Below are 19522 nucleotides of genomic sequence, written 5' to 3' on the forward strand. Positions count from 1 at the left end.
TGTGTTTTACTTGCATCTATTTGAAAGACTGAGTGTAAACACACAAAATATTTTATTTTATGTGCTGGAATGTGCAGAAAATAGGTTTAAATGTTAAACTAATTTATTCAAGTCAGAGAATGTTGCAGATAATTAAATTTTTGCTTGATGCATAAAGTTAAAAGATTAAAACTAATAAAACAAGTTTTAAAAAGAGACTTTTCCATTTGATTACATTTTGTATGATGGATTATGCAGAAAAAGTAGAATTGGGCTGAAAGATCTATCGCTTTATCACCTATTCAGGGTGTAAATCGTGTTTTTAAAAAGTAACTAAGTAACTAAGTAATTAATTACTTTTGAAAATAAGTAATCAGTAAATTAATGGGGTTACTTTTTGGGGGAAGTAATCAGTAATTAGTTACTGATTACTTTTTTCAAGTAACTTGACCAACACTGATTACCAGTACTCTGATCATCTGAACATATATTGTAACAGGATGATATGTAGAGTTTAGTTTTTCATTGTTAACAGTGACACAGCTGTTATATCATAGCTCTATAAATACAGTGACATGAACGATAAAGTTTTCACACGAGTCTCTGCCGTCACACCGACTGCTTCCATAGGAGTAAGAGTCTAAGTAACGTGCTGCTCATCAGACGGTTGGTTTAGTTTGAGCTATAAAAAAAAGTCTTCCCATCAGTGGGCATCACATCTAATCCACCCCAAGGTCAAACAGACCCTCCGATACTCAAACACAACCTGTTATAATTAAGTTTGTTATTTCTGCTCTTGGTTCCTCTGTCATGTGACTGGAAAGTTCTAAGAATCAGGTGTTCTAGAAAGTGATGTCATAAAGGCAGTTCACTGAAAACTAAACCGGCATCATAGAGTCACAGCTAACTCTGCAGCCACAGCCACCATGGACAAACGCTTCATGGAGAGTCGTGGTTACCAGTATAAGGGCAGACTGGGACAAGGCATGTTCGGTGAAGTTGTGAAAGCATACTCAACCCAGATGAAAAAAATGGTCGCCATAAAAGTCACTGACATAAGTAAATGCACCTCTGTTTACATTGAAAAGTTCCTTCCTCATGAAAAAGGCGTCCTGGAAACTTTGGATCATCCCAACATCGTTAAGACTCACGAGATCTTTGAGTCGCCCAAAGGAACGGTAAGACATTCGTGCTCTCTGCTGTTTTAGCGTCACGCTGAGCTCTGCTGCTACAAAGACAGCACAAACAAGTAAAGGTCGTGGTTTATTCTAGTGACCAGCAGGGGGCGACTCCTCTGGTCAGTAACACTAGCATCCCCAGGCTTCTACCTTTCTACCTATAAAACCCGAGAGCAGTCAAATGGTGGAAGTGGAAGCTAAATTGGCTAAATTGACCGCGGAGTCATCATTTTGCGTTTCTACCTTTAAAAGCCGGAGAGCAGTCAGTCAAATGCTGGAGTCGTTCATATGTATATTAGGTCGTTACCTAGGAATTCTGGAGGGAGGGGAGTGGGGGTGAGTGATTGAGGGGGTGGGGGAGTGGAGTGTTTCAGTTTGCCATCTTAGGGAGAAATCAACACACATGGGTGTAGGTCCTTTGTTGCTGACATTTATTGATGAAAACAGTACAAAAAACCAACCATTTGTACACATATTTACAAATAATGATAAAAAGTGAGTGAGTACATTTCAACATTTTCAGCAATCACTCACAATCCTGGCACTGCCATGGTATCTGTCGTCTGCATTTACCACATGTGTACCTGTAGCAGTGAACACATCGCACAGTGGCCTGATTTTTTTTGCATCTGTGTACTTGGATTTTAGGTCGCAAGCCACCCAAAACTTGCTCCATGCACCACTCAGCAGGCCATTTGTAAATATGTGTACAAATGGTTGGTTTTTTGTACTGTTTTTATCAATAAATGTCAGCAACAAAGGACATACACCCATGTGTGTTGAATTCTCCCTAAGATGGCAAACTGAAACACTCCAAGTTGGTGACTTTTGGAGATTTGTTTCCCTGGATGATTGAGAATGCATCAAGATGAAACACAAAAGGAAGCTCACCGCTTTTAGCAGCTCCCCCACCCCCTCAATCACTCACTGAGTGATTGAGGGGGTGGGGGAGTGGAGTGTTTCAGTGTTTCAGTTTGCCATCTTAGGGAGAAATCAACACATGTCCTTTGTATGTCCTTTGTTGCTGACATTTATTGATAAAAACAGTACAAAAAACCAACCATTTGTACACATATTTACAAATGGCCTGCTGAGTGGTGCATGGAGCATGTTCATTGGTTCATGGACCTCCCTGAACTAATGGCATTTATTGCAATTGTCATCTTGCGGGGGGTTTACAGGGTTCCATCGGTAAATGACTGCTGGTCAGCAAACCTGGGAAACCCACAGATAATTGGAACTATGGCACGAAACCGCTTACAAGACATCATGCAACACTCCACTCCCCCACCCCCTCAATCACTCACCCCCACTCCCCTCCCTCCAGAATTCCTAGGTAACAACCTAATATACATATGAACGACTCCAGCATTTGACTGACTGCTCTCCGGCTTTTAAAGGTAGAAACGCAAAATGATGACTCCGCAGGGGTCTAAGGTAGAAAACCAAAATGACTGCTCTCCGGGGGTCTAAGTGGTAAACACTTAACTTCTTGGGTTTTGGAGCAAGAAATGACCAGATTTGGACGAGTGGGGGGAGTGCTGAGTGTTCAGCTAATTAGAGCTCAGTAAGATCCAAATAAAATCCTCAAATTTCACTCAAACTGGAGCGCAGACTTCCTGGACAGTCTGTTAGTACGATAACCTCACAGAGCCTGCCAGTGTCTGCTCACAGTCACATTCACAGATGCTTTGCATGGATGCAACACGTCTGACTGCTTATTAGTTTGTATTTACTGCAAAAGACACAGGAGTTAAAATATAATCAATCCAAGTCGTGTCTTTAATCCAAAACTATTTTAAGATAATTAACCTAAAGCTTCTCTTACTGCCGTTATTTGCTGATTCTTGATTCGCAAATAACGACACAGGAGGCTGTAGCCACCAGCTACAGCCTCCTGTGTCGCCATCCACCTGTCTGTCAAAGAGGCCACGCCCCTAAAATGGCAGACTTTAAGTCTTAATACGATTTTAAAACGGGAGTTATATAAACCTTCTGCCTGTAGTTGTTCTGAAGGTGAAGTTATCTACAGAGATCAGAACAGTTTGTGTATCAGGCTGCAAACATGGTTACTTCTGCTGTAAAGTTTTAATATGGGCGTCTATGGGGACTGACTCACTGCTGCCTCTGCTGGACATTAGAGGAACTGCAGGGATTCCTGCGTGGTTCATCATCTCAGGCATTAGTTTTAATTCTTATTGCATGGCTCATACTTTTGATTATTAAAGCTGGCCACCACTGTTCTATGTTTATAATATGGCTACACGAGTATAGCTCACTCGATGCATCTGCTACATGTCTAATAACAAGTAATTACTAGAAATCCAACACAAACAACACCGATCAACATTTAGACCAACTACTGATGGACGGGTTTCATCAGCTTACCTCGGTTAGTGTTGATGTTACGACCATGAGTGTGGAAGTGGGTCAGGAGCAAAATGCCACTAACTGTGATCTTTGCTGATTAGTTGGGACAAGTGATTCATTAGGAAGCCATTTCTGTTATCTATTTAAGTTGTAAAATATGGTTTCTCACCCAATAAATGGAAATTATGGCCCTGATACCCTCCCCGCCTGCTTTAGTCTCACCTACACTCTGATACAGACAGCTGGAGACTCATCCTTCTTATACTTCTTTGAGTTGATGCTTTGTAATGTAAAGTCTCAGAAGACTAGCAGGCACGCAGACGTCCACGCCGACCTTCACGCTCTCCATCTAATAACGAATTGTCAGTATAATGGAGGCCTGATGAGGGTGTCTGTCTGTGGAGCGTCGGAGCACGCTTGCACCTCTGACGCATCAGGCTTGTTTGATGATAGCGAGCTGAAATAATACGATTAGGGTCATAAATGAGCGCGCTGGGTCACCTGATGGTCACCGCTTGTGTTGTTAGATGAGAATTTCTGGATTTATTTCTCTGTATGCTTCCATGTCGCAGGTCTACATGGTGATGGAGCTCTGTGTCAAAGGAGACCTCCTAAATTACATCAACAGCAAACTGGCCTTACCAGAGCGCTTCAGCCACAAGCTTTTCTCCCAGCTGTGCAGGGCAGTGGAGTATCTTCACAGCAGGAACGTGGCCCATAGAGACCTGAAATGTGAAAACCTGTTCCTGGATGCAAAGTACAACCTCAAAGTGGGCGACTTTGGTTTAAGCAAGACGCTGACGTATGTGGACGGTCGGGTCGTGCTGAGCAGAACCTTCTGCGGGACGTCGTTGTACGCAGCCCCAGAGGTTCTGCACAGTATTCCTTACGACCCCAAAGTGTCAGATGTGTGGAGCATGGGCGTTGTGCTCTACATGATGCTGTACGGCTCGGTGCCCTTTAACTGCTCCAACGTTAAAAAGCAGGCGCAGCTTCAGAAGAAACGCCGCTTTAACTTTCCAAAGGATCCTCCAGTTTCCCCAGAGGCTAAAGACCTGATCCGAAGAATTCTGCACCCCATCGTGGAGCAGCGGCTGAAGGTCAGCGACATATTAGTGAGCGCCTGGGTATCAAAGGAACCGGTGGAGAAGTGTGACAGGGCCTCCACATCTGCTGCAGCGACGCCACCTGTAGGAAGCAGCTGGGATGCAGAGGAAGGACCGTCAGCTCCACGCACAGACAGATAACCTCACATGAACATCTGGAGTCTGTGAAACACTGAATAAATAAACCTTCTCTAACCAGGTGCAGCTTTTTGTTGTTTTGTTTTTTTAATTTATTGTACATATATACTTCTGTCTCTTAAAAGTTTTCTTTTCACTTGTACTGAACACATTTGCATACAGTTTTCATTGTTCGAAAGCACAATAAAGATTCTGATTCTTCTGAGTTTCCACACATCAGGAAGACCTGCCAGGCATAAAACAGGCTGCAAGTATTACATTAAACAGGACACATTAAAGACATTTATATGAAAGATGGATTTAGCCGGTATTGTTTTTAGTGTTTTGGCTGATCAGGACTATCTCGGCTGGTTAACACACAGGCCCTGATGCCTGCAAACAGAAGGGTGGACTTCCTGTCAGTTAAGGTAGTTGAAATAAGTCACAGACTGTATATAGAAGATGGACGTAATCACCATTACACCAGCAGAGCTGAAATTAAATACCAAAACTGCAGTTCCTCTAACGTCCACCTGAATCTGATCACTCTGAGGGAATGAAAGACATCATCAATAAAGCAGAGTGGAGCCTGCATTTGAATCCAGAGAAGCAGAGCATCAGATTTATCTTAAACTAGCTTCAGTTAAACTACAACCAAAGAGAAGCTAACATCTCGTCTTCACCGAAGCTCCTGAGCCAATGCACCAAAACCATGTCAAACAGGAAGTTACAGTGTGGAGCTGTGATAGGTCCACAGAGAAATCCAGACAGAGTTTGCAACACTCCTCAAAACTGCACAAAAGCCAAAAGATGAAACCTGAAGCAAAAAGCTGCAGAGAGGTTAAAGCTAGAATGTTAGATTGCACTTTCATGAGGAACTTTCGTTTATGTATGTGTGCAAAGCCAGATCTTCGTCTTTACATGGAAAGAAGAATCCAGCTGCAGTGTTTGGAGGAAAGCTGAGACTGAAGGAGTCACCTGGATGATGATGACCTGTACACCTCCAGGACACTGCGGCGTGCAGCTCGGATCTCAGCTGACCCTTCTCACCCTGGACACAGTCTGTTTGACCTGCTCCCCTCAGGCAGGAGGCTCCGGTCCATTCGCACCAGAACCTCTCGCCATAAGAACAGTTTCTTCCCCTCTGCTGTTGGACACATGAACAATAACCATATGACTGTTCCCACCACTAACACATGACCCTACGCTGTGTTCACTGCATCATTCCATGTTTGCACTGATCACCACCTGCACTCATGTATATATCATGTATATATCTATCTACTTAGCACTTTTAATTCTTATTCTTACTTTTATTTTTTTCATGTCTATTTAAGCGTAATTTATGACAGTATGTTTGCACTGAAGCACCGCAGCAATTTCCTAATGTTGTAAACCTGCTCAACATTTGGCAATAAAACCCTTTCTGATTCTGATTCTGATGAACGTTTCTCCCACTGAAAACATCCAGATGAAAAGAATCAACTTTTGGGAATTTACTTACCTGGATTATTGAGCATGACTCAAGACATTTAAAAAAATAATAATTTACTAATCTTTTTTCATATTCACAAACGTAAGGTTAACAGAAAACTAAATTTCCTCAATTTCTTGATGGAATTCGACAAATATACTGACACCATCAAACATTCCTCTAATCACAAAGCAATTACGCCGTTATTAGTCTGCTTAAATTAAATATTCAGAGGCGTAATTAATGCGAGGCTCTGTTTTTTGTCTGCTTTTTGTTCGCTCTCCCTGCAACATCCATATTTTTTCTTCTGTGTTAAGCTTCTGAAATTATTTTGTAGAGTACATATTTTATTTAATCTTTGTGGTGCTCAGGTAGGCAGCACGGTGGTTAGCACTGTTGCCGCACAGCAAGAAGGTCCTGAGTTCAATTCCAACATCAGGCCGGGGTCTTTCTGTGTGGAGTTTGCATGTTCTCCCCGTGTTTGCGTGGGTTCTCTCCGGGTACTCCGGCTTCCTCCCACCGTCCAAAGACATGCAGCTTGTGGGGATAGGTTAATTGGATAATCCAAATTGTCACTAGGTGCGAGTGGTTGTCTGTCCCTGTGTGTTAGCCCTGCGACAGACTGGCGACCTGTCCAGGGTGTACCCCTGCCTCTCGCCCTATGACAGCTGGGATAGGCTCCAGCGCCCCTCGCGACCCTGAAAAGGATAAGCGGAAGCGAATGGATGGATGGATGGTGCTGAGGTAGCTACTGCTCTTGTACCTTGTTCCTTTATCAAATAAAGTTGATTAAAAAAATAAAAACATTTCCAGCTGACGGGTATTTAACCGGAAGTGTTTGCTGGGGACGTTCGAGCAGCAGTGCCGTTTTTATTCTGAAGGCCGGAAGTCGAGTCTTTCCCCCGCTGTGGCTCTCCGCGCTTCTTACGCTTCTTACGTAGGCCATTCCCGCCGCGTTTACGGCCGCCTCCGAGGGTAGCGGCAGCCCCGTCAGTCAGGCCCGTTTTCCGCCTTTCTTTAATTATTTCTGTCGGTGTGACTGCGGCGGGTAAACACTCCGATGGTCGTTGAGCCCGCGCGGCACTGAAGGACTGCACAGGCTCGGAGCTCCACCGCAGACATGGCTCGCCCTCGGCCGCGGGACTACAAGGCAGGAGATTTGGTTTTCGCGAAGATGAAGGGATACCCGCACTGGCCGGCCAGGGTGAGTCTGGGCTGGGAGCGCGGGAGGCGGGGTCGGTGCGCGCGGTCCTGCCGCTGCTGCGGGAGCGGAGCCGCATTTCTCTGCGCATTTGCGGCCCCGGGCAACGTCCGTGTGCGGGCATCTTACACCGAGTTCGGGGCCCTTAGCAGGGCTCCATTTTCTGCGAAACTGCGCTTCTCTCCCAGCTTCGCACTGCGTGCGTGCGTGCGCGTGTTTTAATGTGGTTGTGATGTTAAACCTGCACATGACCTCAGGTAACCTCGCTCACGCGCCGTGTTTCTGTCGGCTTCTCGCTGCTGTCCCACATCACTAAAACGAGCCCGTGCTTCAAACACGGCTCGTGTATACCTGTACGTATACCTGCCACTCACGCAGCACGAGTGACCCACGGCTCCTGCAAGTCCTCACATGACTGCGTTCACATAATGCACGAATGCAGATTTATTTTCCTGCAGTCAGGAGTGACTGTGCACACCTGTGCACACCTGTGCTCACCTGGTGATGCTCAGGGACCGTGTGCAGGATGCTGATCGTTTCAGATAAAGTCTAAGAGAGAAAGTTTGGACCCTGTCAGGATGGTTTTGCTGTTTGAGGTTTTATCAAAGGTTCTTTTAGAAAATGTGAGATAAAATCCTGACAGCAGGTTCAGGATGTTACTGACGTGATGGGCTCCTACAGTGCTTCAGCTTCCACCCTGCAGAAGGTGCAGCGAAGCACAGCGACATTTGTTATGTCCTCTAAAGTTTAGGAATATTTGACTGTAAAAGTGGATGAACGGGACACGCTCCACCCAAACTCCTGTCACTTCACAACAGAAGCTCTGATTCACGTCAGACTCGGTGTGTCAGTGGGCAGGAGGTTCCTCCATGCACAAGCAAAGTTTAAACACAGAAATGATTCATATATGAGAGCATGTATGGATTCATCTCCTCTTAGAGAGGTTTGACTCGGATTGCCAGAGGAGCACCGACCCATTGGAAAGCTCTGACTGTACTGAAGGGTGGCTGTGGCTCAGGTGATGCAGCAGGGCAATACTAATCAGAAGGTTGCTGGTTCAGTCCCAGTCTGCTCTAGTTGACATCTGGTGCATCCATCAGAGTATGGATGTTAGAGCATGAAAAATGTGCTCTGAGTGCAGAAGTACTCGCTATACAAGAATCAGACCACATATAACATGTGGCTGTATCAGGTAGACATTTAAAAATGTACGATGTGGTTGAGTAGTGATCAGCTGATGGATAATGGCACAGAGAAAAACATTTCACTCTAACTTCCAATGGGCTGTTTCTCTAAAGCACGGGTGTCAAACATACGGCCCGGGGGCCTGCGAAAGTGTCTGTGATCTAACAGCACGGCCTCATACCTTTGAATGGTTCTAGTTAGATGGGTTCTTGGTCCTGGGTGGAGGACTTCTCCATCAGTGTCCTCAGACCGCAGGTACTTTACTCACAGCATGTTTTCAGGAAGCTCATCTGTTTCTAATCTGACAGCACTCACATATCATTTATTGTATTTTTTATCCTCCCTACTTGTTTATCCATCTCCTGCTGTTTGTCCGAGTCATTGCAGTCTAAGCAGCAGCGCTTCAAGCTCCCCGCCCACCTCCTCCACCTCACCGAGGCATTCCCCACCCGGCAGATTTTATTTACACAGCACCAAATCACAGCAACAGTCGCCTCAAGGTGCTTTATACTGTAAGGTCGACCCTACAATAATACATACAGAGAAAAACCCAACAATCATATGAGCCCCTATGAGCAGCACTTTGGCGACAGTGGGAAGGAAAAACTCCCTTTTAACAGGAAGAAACCTCCAGCAGAACCAGGCTCAGGGAGGGGCGGGGCCATCTGCTGTGATTGGTTGGGGTGAGAGAAGGAAGACATGATAAAGAGAGACAGAGGTTAATAACAAGCATGAATCAGTGCAGAGAGGTCTGTTAACACGTAGTGAGTGAAGGAGAAATAATCTCCCCAGCGTGGCCTGGGTCTGCCCCAGGGTCTCACCCCCCGACATGCCCAGAACACTTCACCTGTGAGGCTCCACGCTCTGAATCACCTCCCCATCGTGGTGGAGGAGTTTGTGTGCCTTAGTCCCAGGTGAAGAGTTCACCTTCAAGGTGGCTGTAGCTCAGGAGGTAGAGCTGGTCACCCACTGATTGGAAGGTTGGTGGTTCGATCCCTGGCTCCTCCAGCCTGCATGTCAAGCATCCTTGGGCAAGATACTAACCTGAACTTGCTCTCCGATGCGTCCATCGGAGTATGGATGTCGTTAGAAAGCACTATGTATAGAGCACGTGAATGAGGCATGTTGTATGCCTCATTCACGTGCTCTATAAGAATCAGTCCATTCCACCGTTGCCCTGTGAAGCATCAACATCATGATTACCCTGCTCGGGGAGGGTATGGCGCTCTGTGGGGACAGCCTAAAGAAGCATCATCACTGCCCACAGGAGGCGCTGTGGGGACCGGGGGTTGGATCTACATGTATTTAATTTTAGCTGCTGAAAATTGTTTAAAAATATCATTTAAAGTAGTGTGAAACTCCTCTCTAATGAAACATAAGTAGTTTCAGCGCCTTGCTTCATTTGTTTCTCTTTGTAAGTCCAACACGCTGTTTTATAACCAAATGCTCGTTTTGTTTTTATCTCTGTTTCGTGTCTGTCGTATTTCCTGTAAGAGAAATTTCTTCATTGAAACTCATGAATGTGTTAAAAATCCTCACAGATAGAAACGATGCTTCTGTAACTGTTACGCTGCTGTATAAATACAGTTTGTTGTTGTTTTCATCCTACCTCCTCCAACACGCTGACCTCTCTCCAGGCTTCTGTGACCTCGGTTGGTCATCGCTCTGATAAATATTCACTTTCTCTCTCTGCTTCAGATTGATGAGCTTCCTGAAGGAGCTGTCAAGCCACCTGCCAACAAATACCCCATCTTCTTCTTCGGGACCCATGAAACGTACGCACCTTTTTATTTTTCAGCTTGTGTTTACGAGGCAAGCAGCAGCTGCAGCGCTCGGGTCCACGGGCCGGGAATCACGATATTTGATCCGAAATAAATCCAGAGCATAAACTCAAACTGGCGTTTGGCCTCCTACGGAGGGCGGTCCGTGGAAATCGGCTGCGCAGGAGTTAAAATGTGTGTACACTCATATCCATGATATTAGCAGATTTATCGATTCATTGGCGTTTGTCTCGCTTTAACGTTCCAGATGATTTGAATTATTTACATGCTGGCTGTTTTTCTGCAGGAATTTTGACCTTTCCTCAAAACAAAACCACCAGAACTTTAATAAAACTCCAGCTGAGAAAGTTTTTAAAGTCTGTGTTTATTTACTGCAGCATATAATAAAAATAATACCAGAATGTAATTATATAGAGCATGAAAGCATATGAACATGATGCACAGACCTTACAGGTAACACAGACTGGCTTTATACTGCTGCGTAGCTTCATCTGTAAACACGTATACAGATGTTTTTGTTTATTTTCAATATTTTGTTGTACTTGTTACAAGGACAATAAAAATATTCTGATTTGTGGATCCGTCGTGTTGCTCGACACCTGAAAGATCCCTGGTTTCAACCAGATTCCTGGGATTTAGAATCTCTGGAAGAGCCGCTCCATCCCTGATGAGTCATCTTTGTATATCAGGACATTTATGCTTAATAGCCACACAGTGAAGGAACTGAAAGTTTCAAATGTTCAGAGTTAAAAGATCAACATTTAAACACGGAAACAAAAAGTACTCAAGTACATGTACTTAGTTACTTTCAGTCTGGTGCTATCCATGCTCTCATCCAGTAAGATCAGCCCTGCTCATCACACATGATCACACACACTGTATATAAAAGATGGACATAGATCTGATACTAGCATTGTCTCTGGTGTCCAGCAGGGGGCGACTCCTCAGAAGTCTGAGAAATAAAGAATGAATCTTGACGTTTGTTTTGTAAATAACGGTCCGGTTGGAGTCGGGAAGGAGACGAGGATCAAAAGAGGCAGCGGGCTCCACTGTGTGGTCACGTTCAGCCGTCACGCTCTACAAGTCAAATATTTATGGAGCTTCGTTTTCACTAAACTATCAAAAATATCACCAACCGGCGATGGAGCCGTCCAGATTGTCTCCTCAGAGCCTCGTGAAAACGCCGCATGTTCATCAATGAACTTCAGATCATTCAGTAAAGCCGCTCTGGGTGTTTTTAGTTATGATAACAGAAGTAAACCTGTCCGCTTCTTCTTCTGCGTCTTTTTCAGTGCATTCTTGGGTCCAAAGGATCTTCTTCCCTACAAGGAGTACAAAGACAAATTTGGCAAATCCAACAAGAGGAAAGGCTTCAACGAGGGCCTGTGGGAGATTGAGAACAACCCCGGAGTGAAGTTCACCGGCTATCAGGTCAGTGGGCGCTGAAGCTTCAAAGAAAAGCCTTTCACAATAAACATCCTCCTTTCAGCTTTACTAATCAAACGCAGCGTTGTCTGCTCGCAGGCCATCCAGCAGCAGAGCTCGTCGGAGATGGAGGAGGGCGGGAACGCCGCCGATGGCAGCAGCGAGGGCGAAGAGGGCGACTCCGTCGAGGAGGAAGACGACAAGGAGAAACTGAAAGGAGACAAGACCGGGTCCAAACGGAAAAAGACGGCCAGCTCCAAGGTAGCGTCCTGCAGACAGGGGAGTGCGAAACGAGTCTGTGCTCGTTACGCTGCTTGTTTCAGGTTTGAGCAGGAGAGGTCATCAGCTGTGCCGCAGTAATCTGACCTGCTGGGGTCAAATATGTCTGTTAGTGTGAAAAGCTTGAATCAACATGTTCCCACAGGCTCCGACAGCAGGCTGGAAACACGTTTTTAAATGAGAGTGACTCACTGTGGAGCCTCTGCTGGACATTAGTGGAACTGCAGGTTTCGGCGCTACCTCCAGGTTTCAGCTAAAAATCTGAGATGAATCGTCCAGATTTAAAGTCTGCGGCATTATTCTCGCGTTCTCCTGCTCTCCACAAACCCAACAATAAAGCTTTGGTCAGATATTTAAATGGATTTTAAAAGAACATCAGGGAGCTCGGTCTCCCTTCATCGCTGTGAGCACACGCGGTGATGTGGTGAGTGTTGACTCATGTTACTCGCTCGGGACCTAACAGATGATCGGTTTTGTGCTGTTTGAGGAACATTTCATGAAGCAGGGCGACGTGAATGTTTGATTTGTTGATGTTAACAAACGTCTGAAATAAAATCAGCTGATATCTGATGGATGCTGCAGAGGATCACGTGAAAGCCGCGTCGCAGACATCGTTTGAATCTCACGGCTAAATATTTTTTTAATTGCTCAAAATGAGTCTAAACCTTCATCTTTTGCCCTTCATTCACCCAGATGTTTGCCGCCCCCGCAGCAGCGTCTCCGACCTTCCCCGTGTTTTTCACGTCCTCCGTCTTTTGTTTGACCTTTATTCTGGAGGAAAGCTCTCCCTCCCTCTCTCTCTGTGTTACTGTAGTCAGGTTGAAAAAGTCACTCGCATCCTGCTCTTCACTTAGCAACCACAGTTGCCTAGCAACTGGTCTCCATTACACACGGCACATGTGGTGCATCCGAAGGAATGTGCTGCGCTCCCGGGAGCAGCGTGTGTGTGTGGTGTACATGTTTAGACATCTTTGTGAGGACAACACATTGGAAGGCTAGTCCAGGTCCCCACAAGTTTGAGACTCGAAATGTGGTTTTAGTGTCAGGGTTACAGTTAAGTTTAGGGTAAAGGTTTGGATTAGGCGTTCATTTTTGATGGTTAGGTCAGGAGCTCGAGAAGGCATTATTAGAGATGGCACGATACCACTTTTTTATGTCCGATACCGATATCATAAATTTGGATATCTGCTGATACCGATATGAATCCGATATAGTGTTTTTTAATCAACAAAACTGTTTTTTAAATATCTTGCTGCATTTTGTATAAGTTCATACTCAAGTTTAAAACAACAACTACACTAAAGCTATTCTGTTATACCTGTATACAAAAAAAATATTTCATAGTTCAGCAATACTGATCAATCTAATAAACTTAAACCTACACCATCCTCCCTATTCTGGTATTTTAAAGAGTACTTAGCGTAAATATTAAGCAACCTAACTAATAGGGTTCCAACTCCCAGCAACAACAAAAATAAATAAATAAAAAATAGGGAACCACCCCTCACGCTCCACCTCATGATGCTTAATCAACGTAATCAACCTTAATTTGATGCAGTGTGAAAAAAATGCACAGAAATCAATTATTTTTCAAGAAATATTAAATAGATTCAACATCTTTCTTCAACAAAATTGCAGACTGCACAGATGGTACCTTCCCAAAGGAAAATGTACTATAGCTTACTAGGGTATATATATTAGACTTAATAGTTACTATATACAGTAATTGACTTCTATTCATTTTACTTCAAATTAAAACTTTGAGTGTCAGATAATTATTTATTAAAAGCTAGACATTTTAAATGAGAATAAGAAAGAAAAGTATGTCTTTGTGCCCCCTTTTCCCTGTTAATGCCCTATCGGCCCCCCTGGCTAAACTTTGCTAGATCCGCCCCTGCACAGTTACCAGCGTCAGCTACGTAGAAAAAGATCCTGGTGTAGAAAGTAATATTAAATAAATTCTAACAACAGCTGATCAAGCTTAAACGTGCTGCTGTTGTTCAGCCGCTGGTTTCCTCTTTCTGGTGCAAAGTGGGCCAAAAGCAAACTAGAGACACGGACTCGCGACAGAAAAGCCGATCAGCTGATCGTTAAGCAGTTTCATGATTGAAGTAGCAGCAGGAGAGGCAGTCGCTCCATATATCGTTTGGTAAGCTTAACGCAGGAATGCTTTACAAACATTCAGAGATGGACTTACACACTTGCTTTACTTCTCTCGGGGATAACTTTGTCGGAGATGAAATGCCGGGTTGCTAGCGAAGCTCCACATGCTATCCAGACCACCGACAGGTCCCGCATGCCACAGCCGCTCTATCACGTGATGCATACTGCTCCGACGTGCTAACGTTCTGAGGTGAGTTACGGCGTGTTGCAAGTTTTGTGAGGTGCTTTCGTGATATTTAATGGATCGGATTACATTTTTTATTTTTCTCCGATATCCGATCCAGTAATTTAGGTCAGTATCGGACCGATACCGATACGTAATATCGGATCGGTCCATCTCTAGGCATTATGTCAATGAGATGTCCTCATTAAGATATGAAAACGAGTGTGTGTGTTAATCAGATGGGGACAAAGAAACAGAAATGAGCTCATATTAAAGCTAAAATCATGTTTTCAGGTCTGGACTTTGACTCAGCTCATATCTAACTTTATATAAATGCTAAATGGTCTGTATTTGTATAGCGCTTTTCTAGCCCTCAAGGACCCCACAGTGCTTTTTCACATCCAGTCATCCACACACAGGTGATGGCAGCTACATTGTAGCCACAGCTGCCCTGGGGCGCACTGACAGAGGCGAGGCTGCCGGACACTGGCGCCCTCTGACCACCACCAGTAGGCAAACATGGGGCTGCATGCCAAGGATATTTGGCATGCAGCCAGGAGGCAGCCTGGGATCGAACCACCGACCTTCTGATTAGTGGCTGACCTGCTCTGCCACCTGAGCTACAGCCACCCCACTATACAACGCAGTTACATAGTTGCAGAATTAGAGATGATTCCCTGTGAGCAGCACTTGGTGACAGTGGGAAAGAAGACGAACAGGAAGTGACCTCTATCAGAACCGGGCTCCGGGAGGGGCTGTCACTGTGATTGTTCTTTGAGTTTTGTTTTTGCTTTGCTGCCTGTTGTATCTGTTATGTCACACAAAGAATTTCATTCATTTCTCTTCATAACCTGATTCATCACTTCTATTAAAATTAGTTGTTTGAGCAGACCTGCCGCTGCAGGCTGCAGTAAGTCTTTGTGGAGCATACAGCCTAATGTTATGTTGTATGCTCCACAACACAACCAACAAAGATGTCCCTCAAGTGTTTCCACTTCTTTGAGCATTTCCTCACATTCATTCATTCGGCAGTCTTCCTCCAGAAATTGGCCTTTGTGGATTTTCACTTTACATATTGCATGTCTGTTTCTGGCGTAGGGTTTCAAAGGGGTTTGCAGTGAGTTGGGTTTTTTTAACCTTCCTGATCCGAGGCTTTTAAAGATATTTGCTCTGATGTTTGGTTGTCCGGTTGAACTGCTCTATGAGCTGAATGTCTTTAACTATGTGTAGTTTGTCTGCTGATGCTTGTTTTCCTGCCTCAGAAATCCTCAAAGCTGTCGAGGATCTCGTCTGGAGAAGACGACCTGGGGAAAGACGAGAAGGATGATGACCAGAAGAGCGGCTCGGAGGGAGGGGACCCTGACAACGACCTCATGCAGAACACCACTGACAGTAAGGTGGGAATAAAAGATGTTAGCACTCAGAGGCAAGAAAGAGGTTCGAGTTATGCATCCAAACTGATAAACAGGGTTTCAGTTGGAAGTGTGCGTTTCAACCCAAACCAAGTTGTTTTTAACCCGTTTTAAATCACTGGGAAACACTGTACACGAATAGAAAAGAACAGAAAAGATTTGTTCTATACATCCTTGGTACAAATTCAAGAAGCCTTCAAATATAAATGCAGACGATGCATTTACCTCTGCTGCTGTGTTTGATGACCGTTCCTCCCTGCTCCACATCAAACAGCTTTTTGATGACTGGGTCAGTTATAAGAGAGTTTCTCTGCCACCGTTTGTGGCACATGAATATTTTTCACTACTCGTGGGCCGTACCTCAGGGAATCCTAAGAAGATATTGAGGAAAAAGGGGCTCTCATTCAGGAGCAGATTAGACGAGCCTCCAGGTCGGAGATCCACCAATTGGACTGGAGCCGTCCCTGGTTTTTGTTGCCAGTTACTCTTCAGGTTGTGGTTGGAAATGCGCCCTCCACTGCAGCGTCAGTTTTTCTCGCTGGATGCTCTGGATTCTTACCGCTGTGCCCTCGCCGCTTGCATCGCCAAACCAGTGGCTGATCCCAGCGGCTGGAGAGCAGACAAAGTGTTTGCTGTGAGTCTCACTGCGACCAGCTCGCGCTGACATGTTTTTGTTGGATTGGCCTTCTGAACATTCGCTCCTTTGCCCATAAATCTCGCCCTTAATGAACTTTTAGCCTGAGGTCATCGAATCAAAACCTTTCACTCCCTCACACTGGTTTCAGATCCTGTTGCACCCGGACTGTGGAGTGCACTGCGGAGTTTGGACTCTGTGGAGACTTTTAAGAAGCAGCTAAAGCTTTATTCCACGAAGCTTTTAATTAGACCAAGGCTTAAATGCTTTTATGAGACATTTATGACTGTGTTGTGTTTTGCAACCAGCAATCCAATGTGGTAGCCAACATAGCTGTTCAGCTTTCTTTGTACACTCCATGTGTAGCTGGGTATTGGTCTGACTGCACTGTGCCAAGTGTAAAGTTTGGTGTAGGGTCGGAGTTCAGGAGCTGGGCTCGGCCCTCTACTTCTAATGAAGTCTTCATGCTTTAGCAATCAGAGACACTTTGGACAATTTCATGCTCCCAACTATGTGTGGACGGTTTGGGGATGGCCACTTCCTGTTCCAACATGACTGCGCACCAGTGCAAAAAGCAGGTCCATAAAGACTTGGATGAGCCAGACTGGTGTGGTTGACTGGCCTGCACAGAGTCCTCACAAATGTGCTCCCGCAACAATGGTCAAAAAGCCAATGGATTAGACATGAAATGTGCTGAATGTGAAAGTGCCTGAGACGAGTCTGCTTTAGCTTTTCTGAACACGCTGTCTTTTCCTTCCTCAGAACCAGCTGCTCTTAGAGGAACACTAGAGGGGAAATCGTTGCGCGTAGCTGCGACGTTGGCACGGTGACCCCACGACATGATTTCTCATCAGCACCACCTGCTGGCTGCCATCGACACCTCCACTTCCTGTTCTTCAGTGTGTGTTTGTATGAAAGATGCACCCTTACTGATGCTGGTATCAGCCTCCACGTTGGTACCAGGCTTGAGACTGGGCATTACGTCACACGGGTTATTTCTCAGCACTCTCACTTAATCCCAGGAGAAGCCTCGAAAATCAACGGCTGAAGGTTGTAATTAGTTTCATGCGATGATTTGAAGGATATTTTAAGTGGCATTAAGTACATGTAAACCTTTAGGAGCTTTGATACCATAATGTGTGTTTTTAATGGAGCTTTATTCTTGATTTGATTTGTTTCTACTCGGCCTGAGGCGACAGCGATGTGTTTTAATTTACTGTGTTTAAGCTTCAGTAGCTGATTTAGGAGCGTAAAGTTTTAGCTTTAGTCCGAACCGTGAACCTCGTCACAGACGGACACGCAGATCTGAGCAACAGCTGCGTTAGCCAATCGGTGTTTGTGATGTCATCACAGAGCGCTCTCCTGCCAACATCGACAACATTTAAAAACCACCGAATATAAATAAATATTTTTTTGTGGTTCAGCGTGTTAATAATAAAAACTTGGATTAGTTACAAAGTGACTGTAAAATATGAACAAATTATTCTTTCGACTATGCAAAAATTAAAAAGTCAAACTAAGCACGTGTTTAAAGATATTTATCAATCAAACCTATAAAGTTAAAGATTTCCTCTATAAATGTGTCTGTTTGAGGGGAAACTGGCAGATAAAAGAAGGCTGCTTTAGACAAACAAGAATAAATATGCCATATTAATTTCTTCACAACAGAAGACGTAGGTATCAGGTAACACCAGCAAGAAAAATATTACTTTTAAACTGTGACAGGAAGTGTGAGCGTGTTTGCACACGTGTGGAATAAATCGGGTCTCCAGTACAGATCAGGCAGCGACCGCGTGCACAGTAAGGCACCTGTCGTTGCTCAGGTGAGCTGGCCAGGTGCTGTGAATGCTTATTGGTTGTGTTAGCATTTTTTCGATGTTGCTGTCCGACTCGTCGAACTGCTCACGTTGATCTCTGCACGTCTTTTGATGACATCAGCAGCAGGGCTCTCTAAATCCTAAATGCTGATTGGCTGAAGTCGATGTTGTTCCAGAGGTGTGATCCAGATGTTGACCACAGTTAAAATGTTCTGTGTTGGTGTTATTGTGGAGGTAGCTAACAGCCCAGCAGAATGAACCTGCTGAAAATTCACAAAAGCACAGAAAAACTCAAAAGTTTCGGCCGGCTCGCTTCGATCTGACTGCACCTTCCGAACAATCAGCAAACAGAGTCAGCTGTTCGTACTGACCCGACCGTCCGAGCTCGCTTTATTCAAAAGGAAACCCCGGTGCAGTCTGACGACAGAGCTGAGCCGTCTGGATTTATTTATTGCTCTGCTGTAGCTAACCAGCTGCGCTCTGTAACCGCAGCGTGGTTTTTGTGGAATTGAATCCATTTTAAAGGATGAATGTAAACAATGGTTAATGAAAGCTAGGCTGACTAAAGCAAACCCAGTATAAGCATTTCTGTCGCGCTGTGCCGGTAACGGTAAATGTCTCGGCACATTCAGCGTTAGTTCAAGTTTTTTTTATATCAACAAAAAGCTGTAGGCTTCACTGAAACGTCTGTGACTGAAATCAGTGAGAGCTCAGAGGTAACACAACAACATGACCCGTCTGTGTGTTTCTGTGGGTGTCATTCAGGCTCCAGAGTGAACAAACATGATGTGAAACGCCCAGATTTATCTCCTCACACGCTGACGCAGTGCTTGTGTTTTATGTTTGTACGCTCAGGCCTGTAAGTTATTGGATCATTTTGCCTCTGCACATCGCAGACTGAGCAGTTTGGAATAAGCTCCTCCCTTTTTAACAACAGCTTTTGTCTGATTGGCTGCAGACTGTATGAGTGAGGGACTCGGACTCATGAGACCACAATCTCCAAATTAAACGATAAGACCCGAGACGCCGACTGACACCATAAGTGTTACTGACCTCCCCTTTTCTCATAGACGTCTATCAGATTGGAGAGATGTCGCCCCCTGGTGATTGTTGGAGAGAATGCAAGTTTAATTCACCCTTGAGTTAAAGCTGCCGTCCACTGTGGTGTGTGTGAAACTGCAGAGCTTGTGTCCACAAACTTACGGTCCTGACCTGCCTCCTGACTAACTGCTGAAAAA

At 44.8% G+C, this 19522-nt stretch overlaps 2 protein-coding genes across 3 annotated transcripts in view; both read left to right on the plus strand.

Annotated features, from left to right (window-relative positions):
* Positions 1 to 905: 905 nt before the first annotated feature.
* tssk6 (testis-specific serine kinase 6) lies at positions 906 to 4774 on the plus strand (the record flags this gene model as incomplete). The annotated part of the gene is made up of 2 exons (XM_080885390.1): positions 906 to 1157; positions 4100 to 4774. The coding sequence occupies 2 exons, from the start codon at positions 906 to 908 to the stop codon at positions 4772 to 4774; spliced, it is 927 nt and encodes a 308-aa protein (XP_080741516.1).
* Positions 4775 to 6608: 1834 nt separating this feature from the next.
* The window catches only part of hdgfl3 (HDGF like 3), a 14063-nt gene continuing 1149 nt past the window's right edge, over positions 6609 to 19522 (plus strand). The window contains exons 1-6 of one of the 2 annotated variants that reach the window (XM_080885337.1): positions 6609 to 7428; positions 10309 to 10385; positions 11684 to 11822; positions 11916 to 12077; positions 15684 to 15813; positions 17230 to 19522. The exon at positions 17230 to 19522 is cut by the window's right edge and continues 1149 nt beyond it. In XM_080885337.1, coding sequence (XP_080741463.1) covers positions 7345 to 7428; positions 10309 to 10385; positions 11684 to 11822; positions 11916 to 12077; positions 15684 to 15813; positions 17230 to 17297 — 660 coding nt within the window. In that variant the 5' untranslated portion in view covers positions 6609 to 7344 and the 3' untranslated portion in view covers positions 17298 to 19522. Of the gene's footprint in view, positions 7429 to 10308; positions 10386 to 11683; positions 11823 to 11915; positions 12078 to 15683; positions 15819 to 17229 lie in introns of both variants that reach the window. The other variant, XM_080885338.1, reaches the window with a different exon arrangement.

Source organism: Rhamphochromis sp. 'chilingali' (assembly GCF_963969265.1).
Source record: "Rhamphochromis sp. 'chilingali' genome assembly, chromosome: 6".
NCBI lineage: Eukaryota > Metazoa > Chordata > Actinopteri > Cichliformes > Cichlidae > Rhamphochromis > Rhamphochromis sp. 'chilingali'.